General features: G+C 42.1%; 1 protein-coding gene across 1 annotated transcript in view; it reads right to left on the bottom strand.

Moving 5' to 3' along the window:
• The window catches only part of GALNTL6 (polypeptide N-acetylgalactosaminyltransferase like 6), an 819,656-nt gene that overhangs the window by 34,761 nt on the left and 772,720 nt on the right, over positions 1 to 12,175 (bottom strand). Inside the window, exon 10 of the mRNA XM_045552501.1 lies at positions 10,889 to 11,110. Coding sequence (XP_045408457.1) covers positions 10,889 to 11,110 — 222 coding nt within the window. The remainder of the gene's footprint in view (positions 1 to 10,888; positions 11,111 to 12,175) is intronic.

Raw genomic sequence — 12,175 nt, forward strand, 5'->3', positions numbered from 1 at the left:
GAGCCACAATTCAGTCTATAAGAGATAGTATTTACTCTATAATTGCCTTTTAAGTAAGGAAAAATGTTAACTATTTTCTAGCTAGTTTCTCTGCTGGTAAATGAGAGAGGTCACAATGACAAGTATCTGTCATTATCCTTGCAGGTAATCATAGAGTTTCCTAAAGAGGCCTCGCAAACATTGAATTTTTCAAATGATTTAAGAAGAATTTATCACTAGGACTTTTTGGTGGTCACATTTAACCTGCAGTTTCCATTACTACATAACCTATCCAGGAGATTGCCAAATGTCGACGCTACTTGCTGTTCACTCCTGTCTCAAATGCCGTGCCCAAATGCTGACTCATCTCTTATTGCTGGAATGGGGTCACGGGCAAAGCTCCAGCAATGACTTTTTGAGTCACAGGCGACCCCCCTCAGTGTTTCATTTTGGATCCAATTCACAGCAGGTTTTTCTTTTCCTTTTTGGTAGGGTGGAGGTGAGGGAGGATGAGTCTCTGTCTTTCCAAAAGGGAGAATTTTGGAATGTTCCTGAGATCCTTGCAAGCTAAGGCTGCATCACTATGGCCTCTTGCTGATACCCTGGTCTCTCTGCACTTGTCCCAGCTTAGAGTTTGTGAGCATGTCTTTGAACTTCACTGGCCATTTTCAGATTAATTGCTTTTGCTCCTGTCTTGTAAAGGCTCTTCTCCTTTTGGGGGTGAATACTTGTTGGTTTCTGGGTCCTCTCCTTGGAGAGGTCAGTGCTCCCCTTTGTCCTCTCTCCCCATTCCACAGCCCTGCTGGTCCCACACTGGATCTGCTGCTGTCTGGTGTTTAGGTGACACTGGCCCATGTTCTAGAGTAATTGGGAGACTCCTTGTCATCAGCTGTATCTAAGATCATATCCGTGTTGCTTGGTTCTTTCTTTTGCTATCATAAATGTTCTGTCTGGTCTTTATGATGAAGGAAAATCATGCTGTCGCCACATTTTTAGCATCAGAAATCCCAGTATATTTTAAGTCAAGAATATTGTAGAAAACATAGATTTTTATTTCTGGCATCGTTCTCATAGCTTTTCCATTATTGTCAATAGTATGACAGTACTTGAATGTTGAAATCTGAAACCAAACTACAGTACTCCCCCCTTATCCTCAGGGAGTATGTTCCAAGACCCCCGGTGGATGCATGAAACTGCAGATGGTACCGAACCCTATATACTATGGTTTTTCCTATGCATACATACCTGTGAGAGAGTTAATTTATAAATTAGGCACACTAAGAGATTAAAACTACATCATAAAGTAGAACAATTATAACAATATACCATAATTAAAGTCATGTGAATGTATTCTCTCTCAATATCCTGTAATATTATGGAACTGTGGTTAACTGAAACCATGGAAAGTGAAACTGAATAAGGGAGGACTACTGTATTTGCTAAAAATGTGCATGCAATTTTGACCAAAAAAAAAAAAAAAAGTAGGCAAAGAGTTTGAATGTGTGTGATTGGTTCTGGATGACTTGGATTGGAACAAGACTGGGAAAACCAGATTTGCCCTTCCTGTACTAGAGCTTGGTCTAGGAAGTTACGTCAGCTTCTCTCTAGGATGGGCCTGGAAAATAGGTCATCTTTCCCAGAAAGTGACCGGCGACAGGCATCCTTCAGGTTGGGCAACAAAGGCTTAACAGACAGAGCTCCGCATGTGGCTGTGAAGGGGAAAGAGCTGCAGCAGGAGCTGTGGATTAGACTAAAGCAGGATTTTGGAAATATAAGCTGCTAAAAGTTAATTTCTTTGTCTCTTAAAGTCAACAGGAGGAAATGCAATCAGATGGATCAAACAATACAAAGAGATAATTGTGAGAAAATGAAATATTTGGCTGTGGAAGGCGGGAGGGGGAGCACGGGAGTGCTTGTCTTCCCACCTCCCAAACCAAAGCTGAGGGAGCTACGTTTCAGGTTGCTCACAAAATCTGAGACTGACTGATGGCCTTCGGGTTGCTAAAAAGGTCTCTCCTGTGACCTTTCGGCAGTGTGGTCGCTGCACATCTCAGAGTTTGAAGCAGTGGCTGCCAAGGCCTGCTGCCAACACAACAGCTCAATACGTTACAAGGACAGTGAGGAGAAGACTGGCTCTTGTTTTTAACTATTGCCTTCCTACAAACGATTAAAATTAAACTTCAAGCCCAACACTGCAGACTGACATCAGCCTGGGCAACTTAGAATTAACTCCCTGTCTTTCAAGATTTTATCTGAGGACCCCAGGAACATTTCCATTTTTTTGCCGTGCTTATTGTTGTTCTCCACCAACCTGTGGATAGTTACTGGATTTTTAAGGCAGGTTGAGGGCAGTTGCCACTACAGAGACCACTCTTAGCTGTCACAGAAGCCAGCTTGGTCCCTTTGTTAAAGAACGGGTGGGGTGAGGAATTCCTATGTCCATGACTGGAAAAACTTAATATAATTTTTATTATATATAATATATAATACATATATAATATAATATAAATGCTAATTCTTTGAGGTTGTGGAAATTCTGCTATGATAATTGAGTGATCTCCAAATTCTGTTAATTTAGTGTCATTCTTGGAATTAGAAAGGTACTAATTTTCATTGAAAATTAAATGCTAAGATGAATTTATGACTAGGCTAACATACACTTAAAAATTAACTTGCTCCTGTCACATGAACTCAAAAAATATATATTTATATGTGTAAACATATGTGAAATATACATACATATATTTTAGGAAAAAATAGAATAAACAATAAAGAGAGAACATTTTGTTTGGCATATTTATATATGCCACAAAGGAGAAGAAAACAAAATTGCTAGCTCTGAAGCACCTTTCATTCTGTTATGACTTGGGTCGAATTGTCACCAGTGGGGCACCAAGACATTTGATTTGCTCATCTCAGAATACGGAACGAAAATCATGTTTATTATCAGACACTTTAAGTTTGTCTTCATAGCCCTCTCTCCGCTGTCTCATAAAACACACAGAAAAATCTGAAAGGGTCATGCAATTCTTTATGTGTTCTTATAGTTTTCTCAACCTTGTTTTTGAGCTCCAGAGAGAGGAATTAGCACAGTGCACCAGCATTGCCTCTGACTGAGAAAATAAATGACAGTTCAAGTCAAGTTTCGTACACTCAGAACCACAAATCATCTCTGATTGAGTGCTTCATTTAGAGATCTCGTTTGATGACATATAGCACTTAAATGGCAGAGATGTTCCCCTGCATAGTTGCCAGGGGAACAGCAGGACAATCTCCCTTTGCAGCTTTCCCAGTTGCAAGACCAGGGAGCAGGCGAGTGGGAAAGTACTCCCCCACCCCTCGCGGGAGAATGTCGGGGAGCCTGGCTCATTGTGTGGGGGACCCAGCCTGCCTTCACACCAGCAGCACTGGCACAGAGTTCTCTGAAAGAGACAGCATCACATCCTTAGATGGTCTTTCAGATAACGCACCTCCTAGTGTCGAACTTCCTTTCATGTAAGCTGACTGGGAGAAATTTGAAAAGCCTTGTGCACTGCGAGAACATTAGAAGAGAAAGGAAGGAGGCAGGTTAAAAGAAGTCAAGAGTGGCAGCCAGAAGCAGAGGAGGAGAACTGGAATTATTCAGGGTGCCTGTCTTCGTGAATGTTCCACAATTCAGGGTGACATTAATCTTAGAGAAGGAATTTAAATAAGCAGCTGAAGTAGTTCAGTATTGACATGAATTTTTTAAATAAAGACTTAAAAAAAGTTTTGCACAATCGCAAGATGACAAACGGATGTGCCAAGATTGGCACATTGAGGACAGTAAGCAGACACTTCTTAAAAGAATTTATGGCACTGGTTGGAAAAGACACATTCGTCTATTTTACATCTTTTATTCCTTCTTACACATGATATTTAGAATTCTGCAGAACTCTCCTTTTTAGACCATAAAGGAGTACTATAAATGACTTTAGCAAATTCATGAATTCTAAGGAGGAGAAGGGGAAAAATAATAGGAGATTCAGTTTCTTTCATTTAGCATCTTGACACAAAAAGAGACACTCCATATGTGAGTGGTTTAAGAATAGTTTTCCACTTTAAACCTGTTCTTACCCTATCCAGTGTAGCATCATGGAAAAGCACGTTGCTTCTGTCTGAATGGCACTAAGGCATGTTCAACTTATCACATGGCCCAAAACCCTGTGCATCCTCTCTGGGCCCCAGAACGTGTGTGCCAGGCAGTGGTATGGCCTCTGGAGGGCGCTTCTCCAACAGATGTGACTTTAATTTCTTCTGCCTTTTAAGGAGGAAGCTGGTAGGGAGAGCTTGGAAATTGCTGGAACGGAGGTTTTTCACTTTTGGAGTTTCTCCCCCTTCCCCTTAGGATGTCAGAAGAGAATATTTTATAGCTTGTTTGACTGTTGAATGGACCACAGACCTGACAGTTCATCAGAGTCAGTTTCCTGCCATTCATTACTCAAACCGCCTTCCTGGCTGAGCTTTCCAAAGCGGTGGACTTTGTATGGGGAAGAAGGGAGTGAGAGCTCAGGGGAGGCTTCAGATACGCAGGCGTGTGAGCAGAGCAGTGAATGGTGAGTGGGACAACAGGGGGCCAGGATCCCCCATTCATTCATTCGACAAATATTTATTGAGCGCCTACTGTATGCCAGACACTATTTCTTGCTTCCACAGAGTGGTAGTACCACAACAAGCCAACAAGATCCCTGTGTCATGAAGCATGCTTTCTAGCAGGGGAGAGAGATGAGAAACACAATCGATAACTGGATTACGTAGCTTGTTATATAGGGATGGGTGCTAAGGAGAAACATAAAGGAGGAAAGGGAGAGGGGGCATGCGTGTGTGTGTGTGTGTGTGTGTGTGTGTGCGCGTACACGTGCGTGGGGATTGTTGCAATTTTAGATAGGATGAGCAGGGAAGGCCTTACTGAGAAGATGATTTTTTTGAGTGAGGACCTGAGGGAATAGCAAAGTTATAGGAATAGCAAGTGCAAAGGCCCTGAGGTCAGATTGCACCTGGCCTCTTTGAGGAACAGTGATGAGGCCAGGGTGACTAGAGAGGAGTAAGCCAAGAGGGGAGTAGTAAGAGATGAGGTTGGAGGAGACACAACAGAGATCAAATCATTTAGGGCCTTATAGGTAAGAACTTTGACCTCTGGTGGGGAACTGGGGGCCTTAAGTCCACGTGGCCTTCTAGGTCCTTAAGTGTGTCCTTTTGACTGAATCCAAATTTTACAGAACAAATCCTTTTATTTTTATTAATACATTTTGGTTCTTTTATATTTTTATTTTATTTTTTTAATGAACATATTTAAAATACCAAAGAATAAAATAAGTTTCAATGAAATAATTCTCACAGATTGACCGGCACAGTTAGAACATTAGTAAGCCATAAGGGCTAAATTGACAGCTGCTACACTCATGATTTAGTTCTAACTTCCCCTGCCTGACTGGAGCCACTACCACACGAGGCTGTTGGTGAGAGTTTATGAGGGTTGAGTACTCCAGTCTGTTATCAGCTTTTGACAACAGTGCACTGTGTTTCTGTTTGAAGTCGAATTTGTGAGTAGGTGCACAGTTTGATAGTAGTTTTTAATTCTGTCTGCTTAACAGCCCATCATGTCAAAGAAGAGCAAGAGAATGCTAAAGGAAGATAATAGATTTGTTAATGAGGATTGGGAATTACATTATTATCTTGCTTCTTCTAGAGATAAGATGATTTGCTTGCTTTGTGATACTGCAATATCAACATTTAAGAAATTCAGTGCTCATCAGCATTATAACACTAATAAAGGACCATAAATATTTTAAATTAGAGGGAGAGGTGCAAAAGGTTGTATTGCAGAAATTAAAAGATGAAAAACAAAAGGAAAGCAATTCTTTCAAGCAGCAATAAGACCTGGAAATAATGCCACTGGAGCAACTTATAAAGTAGCTTATATAGTTGGGAAAAAAGAGAAGCCATTCAATGATGTAGAAATTGTGAAAGAGTGCATTGTCGAAGTTGTAGGATGCTTAGACACTGATGACATTTCAAAGTACAAACAACTGCCTCTTTTAAGGAGAAACATAACTGATCGGCAGCATAAATTAGCCTTCAATTTAACAGAACAACTTCATGCCATACTTCAAAAGGAAAATATATATTATTAAATCATTTTGGGTGAATCAACTGAGACTACTGACTCAGCACAGGTTTTATACTCCATTCGGGTCATAACAGAAGATTTTTTTTTTTTTTTTTTTGCTATGAAGAGTTACTCCCTTTGGGAACTCTTGCAAATAGAACACAGGGAATAGATATCTTCAACAACTTTGAAGATAAATGTCATGAAGCTGGACTGAATTTGGTAAATTTAGTGAGTATATGTACAGATGGTGCACCTTCTATGACAGGAAAACATGAAGGGTTTATTACACACATAAAAAAAAGTATGATCAGATCCAGATGCTCTCATTTCTTTTCATTGTACCTTGCATCAGCAAAATCTCTGTGCTAAAGTTACTACTTTAAGTGAAACTTTGCAACAAGTTATAAGTATTGTTAATTATATTCCTGTAAATGCAACATGGTATGGTCAATTTCGTAACATGCTAAAGTTGAATGATGAGGTATTCCTGTGGGTTTGCCATATCATTCTAAAGTGTGTTGGCTATTGTTAGCCAAAGTTTTATCTCTGTAAGAACATAGTTAAATTTTATAAAGAACAGAATCAGCAATGTGAATTATTGAAAGAAGATTTCTATAGGAATGTAGCATTTTTGTGTGATATCATGCCAAATCCAAACAACTCGAATATTTCTTTGCAAGGTAAAACTAAGTCTATATATGACACATGGCAAAAAATTCAAGCATTTTGAAAAAGCTATATTTTTCCAAAACACTTCTTCAAAAAGAAGTTTTGGATGAACATTTTCCTTGGCTAGCAAAGGTTATTGATGAGCAGAATGATACATGCAAATTCTTTGAAGAATGTGCAGCTGTTATAAATCTATAACAGCTGGAGAATACAATGAAAGGTTCATTGACTTTGAGAACCATGACATGACACTCAAGTTAGCATTTCATCTTCACCTAGTTGATATCACCAAGGCACCTAAAAGAACTACAGATGGAATTGATTGAGCTCTCTCTCCATGGATGACATGTTAAAGTCATTGTTTAATGCTAAGAAAGATCCAGTTGAAATATGGAAAAATGCAGTAGAATATCCATGCCTTCAGCAACATGCCTGAAAAATGCTTTCTTGCTTTTCAGCCACTTACTGTGGCAAATCTACATTCTCCTTTCTAACTCAAATCAAGATGCCCTTGAGATCACAAATGACTGACACCCATCTAGAGGGTCAACTGAAACTGCGGACCTCCACACTGCAACCAAATATTCGAATGCTTTTCAACAAAAAGCAGACACAACAAAGCCATTGAAAGGTTAGTTAACTTTAAAATTAACAAATAGGTTTCAGTTTTTGAAATTATTAAGTATATGATAGTTAGATTTTTATAAAATAATGTACATTTTTAAGTATATCTACTTGAAGTTTCTTGAATGCAGCCTTATTTGATGACAGCTAAATTAATGTGGCCTTTCCACATGAAAAGGTTCCCCAGCCCTGACTTTGACTTTTACCTGGAGAGGGATGGCAGCCCTCAAAAGGTTTTGGATGGAGGAGTGGCGGCCTGATCTCCCATTTTAAGAGGACTATGTTGAGGATAAACGGAGGTTGGGAAGGGCAGAAGAAGAGAGATGAGCTGGGAGATAAGTGCAGAATCCGGCTGGATTTGTCAGGGAAGTGCGTGGCCGTTTATGGGCAGTTTATGGTCTGTAACATATCTTTTACAAGTGGAGTTCCAACTACCAGAGCCAAAAATTGCCTAAGCACTTCGTTGTTTACCCAGAATCAGGCTGGCATGGAGAGGCAGGTGGAAAACCCTTCCAAGTACAAGTGCATAAAGCGGCAAGTTGCCTGCTTCTTGGCCCAGATCTCCCATAAAGGATTCTCGTGTTTACGTTGCTGGAGGTTTGTGGTTCCTTCCAATAATTGCTTTAAAAGAACCACAGAGTCCGCATTCCAATTTTCACTTTCTTACCAAAACAGTGATCGACTTATTACATTTGTTTGGGAGCTTTGCCCATTCTAACAATTAATTTGAAGGTTATAGGAGATTAAAAAGCCCTTTCAGATGCTGGATTGGATCTTGGAACAGAGAAGGGACATTAGTGAAAAAAACTGGTGAAATCTGAATAAAGTCTGTAGTTTAGTTAATAATATGTATCGATGTTAATTACTTGGCTTGATAAATATACCACAGTTAATGTGGCAAATATAAAATATTAACGTTGGAAGAAGCTGGGTGAAGGGTATATGTGAACTTTCTATACTATCTTGCAATATATCTGTAAATTTAAAATTATCCCAAAATAAAAGGTTTATCAAAAAAGTTCTCTGAAAGGGAAAAGAAATCACACAAGTGTGAAAATTTTGAAAGATTTTTTTCAGAGATTAAGTTGGCCCACAGATATATTCTGCACTTTTAGTAATTTTTTTACCTACTATTAAGAAATAAGTTGTTACTACCCAATACACAGTTAGAAAATATAGTCTTTTTCATCATTGCATTTAGATGAAGTTGCATTTCAAATCCTTCGTTTGCCTCCTGCATTAAATGCCCACGGGTCACTTACGCTGTCAAGGTTCTACTCTGCTTGGGAAACAGATGTTTTTTCAAATCTGGAATTTACCAGTCCAGACTCTTGTCTCCTACTGACTTCCTTTCTTCTTGCCTTCCTCCAGTCCGCTAGGTCTTCGTTCTTGCTCTGCACCCCATCTGCCCTGAACAAACACAGCTGAAGGCAATTGCCTTGGAAACTACCAGCTATCCCCATTTGCTTCTTTCCTGAACCTGCACTGGTTTACTGTTCTGAAGCTTTGGGGAAAGAAATTTGCCACTGTGTTAAAAAAATCTGATCTTCTCAATGTCTGGTTGTTTAAAACAGCAGTGATGACCCCAAATGTCTCCAGGGAGAAGGCAAGCGTTGTGAAAGTGTGGGGCACTCGAACGTAACGATGCAAACATGCTGGCGTAGCCCACCCGGTCTGAAGACAGTTCAGGTTTTGATGATTGCCAAGAGGTTGTATCTCTCCTAGAACCTCAGTGGAAGCTTTGAGTCTGTTTCCAGACAAGGTGCTTTATAAATATACGTTATGGTTTGGTGAGGTAATGTGGGAAAATGTGACCAATTGATGTTTGAAGTATACCGTAACCAGGTGGGAACACAAATTTATGTTTCCACATAAGGCGGAGAAAAGATGGATGAGATTTCAACCCAGCAGTGACTCACACAATGACACTGTGGGGTCTTCAAGTGTATTCTCAGTCACTAGGGAGGACTGCACCTAAATCACCACAGAAAGATGGCAAACAGAGCCTTAACCAAAAACCTCCAGGAAGGAACTCGCTGCTTTTTTGGGTAACAAATTCCTACGCCTTCCAACACATGAGGCTAAGAAAGTTCTTACTGATGTCTGCCCACTTTAAATTTCCACTGCTATAAATGAAGCCCATGGCAGATAGCTAAAACGAATATAAGCAGACTAATATTACTCATATTCCAGGGAAGTTTTAATGAAATGTTTGAGATGCAAAGATGAAATCAAATTACTAACATGATTTGACCTAGGTAGACAATGCTAGGCCCACATGCACATGCAAAAAACACGGGAGGTGGAGCGTGTAGTGATGGCCTTGACCCTCTCCTTCATGCCTGGGTGTCCCAGGTCCAGGCAGAGAACAGCATCTTCTTGGACCCTCTCAGCACAGCAAGCAGAGCACCTGTGACTTGCTGACAACTTTTTCTGCAGGAAGCTGGGACGCTTCACCCAGGAGTGCAGGGATGCTGCCAGTCCCCTGGCCTCTCCTACCACGCCCTGGGGCAACCTTTTTCAGAGCTCGGGCAGCCAAGGACATTAACTAGACAACGGCATCTTTTCCCCACATTACAAAACCAAGGACAGGGGCCAGGAAGCTCCTGCAGAATGCATGACAGTCAACTCTCGCCTTCCGAAAGGCTGGAGAACGCGGAGAGCTAGTGTCCAGCCCCGCCTGCGTTTCCCCCAGAGCCTCTGCTGAAAGCAGGTTAAAGTGCCAGGATAAAGCCGCCCTATCCAACATTGCCCGTGCTTTAGCACACTCTTTTCTCCAGGGAAAAGGCGATAGCAACAGTATTGAATGGAACCGCACCCAGCACAATAGTCCTTTTCATGCCAAAAGATAGATACGTTAAGTCTGGGACCCGGAGCTATCTGCTCTTTCCATTTTAGATCATGAAGTGAAATCAAATAGAAGCGTTCAGCGGTGGAAAGTTTGGTGCTCATTTAAAGACCTGCAGCGGCTGCTCGCCTCACAGCCCTGCGCATTATGAAAATGGGTTTCTGCGAGAGTCTGCACAGCACACCCCGGCGAGGCCAGCGGCCAGGCCCCTCCCGGCTTGTACGTGCGCATGTTATACAAATCGCAACGAGGCTGTGCACAGGGACAGGGAGGGATTTTATCAGGTGGTTATCAGGGCACCCTGTTTTACACGGTAGCATGACAGATATTTTCATTCTCTACAAGCTCCTTTGGTAATTTCACTAACGTCAAAAATATCTTCCAGGTGCATTAAAAAAACCCATTTGGGGAGACGGCAGTGGTTAAGGTTGTGGGTGGGGCTATCAACACTGAGGGCTGAACGTTCATCTCTAGTAACTTCTAAAAAGAGGCTGGACGTTCATTTATCAGAGAAGACTTGCATTCGCCTTGCCTGGCTGCAGGGGACAGAGCGGAGGTGTCAGCAGTCCCTCCCGCCCCCGGGGTCCCAGGCCGGAGCATGCTCAGGGCAGGGCAGGTTTCATGCAGTGGGTCCTCACCTCCCCCCAGGCCGCAGGCGGGGGCTCCACGGGAGGGTAGTACTTGGGCACGTCCCAGGCCACCGCAGCCATGAACCACTTGAAGTCCTTGCACTTGAGCTGTTTGCGCAGCTCCTTCTGGGCGGAGATGTCCCCGGTGGAGAGGTGCCTGTACTCCGGCCGGCGCTGGTAGATGTACTCGGCGAATTCGTCCATCCAGGTCTCGGCCACCCGCTTCAGGTTCTGTGCAGCAGAAAAAAAATGTCATGTATTGGCTCAAAATCTGGTTTTACTTGCACCAGAAATCGAAAAAGAAAAGGAAAAGACATATCAGGCAACCTCAGGCAGCTCTGGTTGGTGGCTGACTAACCACCATGAGAGCTTTCATAACTGCCAGGAGTGGGGGACCACTAGCCTGCGGCGCTGCACACAGTTCTGCTTCTGGCAGGTTCCATTGCCAATTTGGTAATTAATTTATCAGCGCCAGTAAAGACTCAGCTCACGATTATCTCAACTTTCTCATCACTCTTGTTATTCCATGATTATAAATTTTTTATTTTTCACTTGGAACTAAAGGTGTCGAAACCGGAGGGAATGAAGTTCCTCTGAGGCATCAAATTGCTTAAAGCCTTTCCAGGAACAGGGATCTTGGAAAGAATGAGGACAAACAAGCTGTTATTCTTTTCTCTGTACTATATATATAGAGAGAGAACCCGGCATTATGAAAGTCAAAACCTTGTGTTCTGATACTTTACACGTGCAACACGGATGCCGGTGAGAATTCAGTAGTTTACTACGAGCTGAAGTTGGGCTGAGGGAGGCACCAGGCCAGTCTTTCTCCAGATGTTTCCTGGGGTGAAGGGAGCGGAAGGTTGGGCGCAGGGGATAAGCAGGATCCTTAGGGGTAGGAGAGTGTGTGAGTTCAGGGTAGAAGCTCAGCCCTCTGTCAATTCTGTGATTGAGCAAGTTACTTATCCACACTGGTCTCAGATTCCTAACCTGGAATGGCAACAGTGACATATACCTGTGTCGCGGGGGTGGGTGTAGGATTAAGTAAGGCAACACCTGTAAAGTGCTTAGAAGAATACTTGGTACACAATAGGGTACTATGAACAGTAGAGCTGTTATTAGCAGTCGAGAGAGTGCAGGATTAGAAATTGGAGAGCCTGGGCGTTGGGCTCAGCCACACATTAACAGGACTGTTGCTGTGGCCCTTAGGAAAGGTGTTAGCTGAGATGAGAAGCTTCCGGACTTGCCTTCCAGCTCTGTGGTGCTAAGTAGTAGAGAGAACAACTGCATTTGTCTAGA

This window comes from Lemur catta, chromosome 5, assembly GCF_020740605.2.
Source record: "Lemur catta isolate mLemCat1 chromosome 5, mLemCat1.pri, whole genome shotgun sequence".
Classification (NCBI taxonomy): domain Eukaryota; kingdom Metazoa; phylum Chordata; class Mammalia; order Primates; family Lemuridae; genus Lemur; species Lemur catta.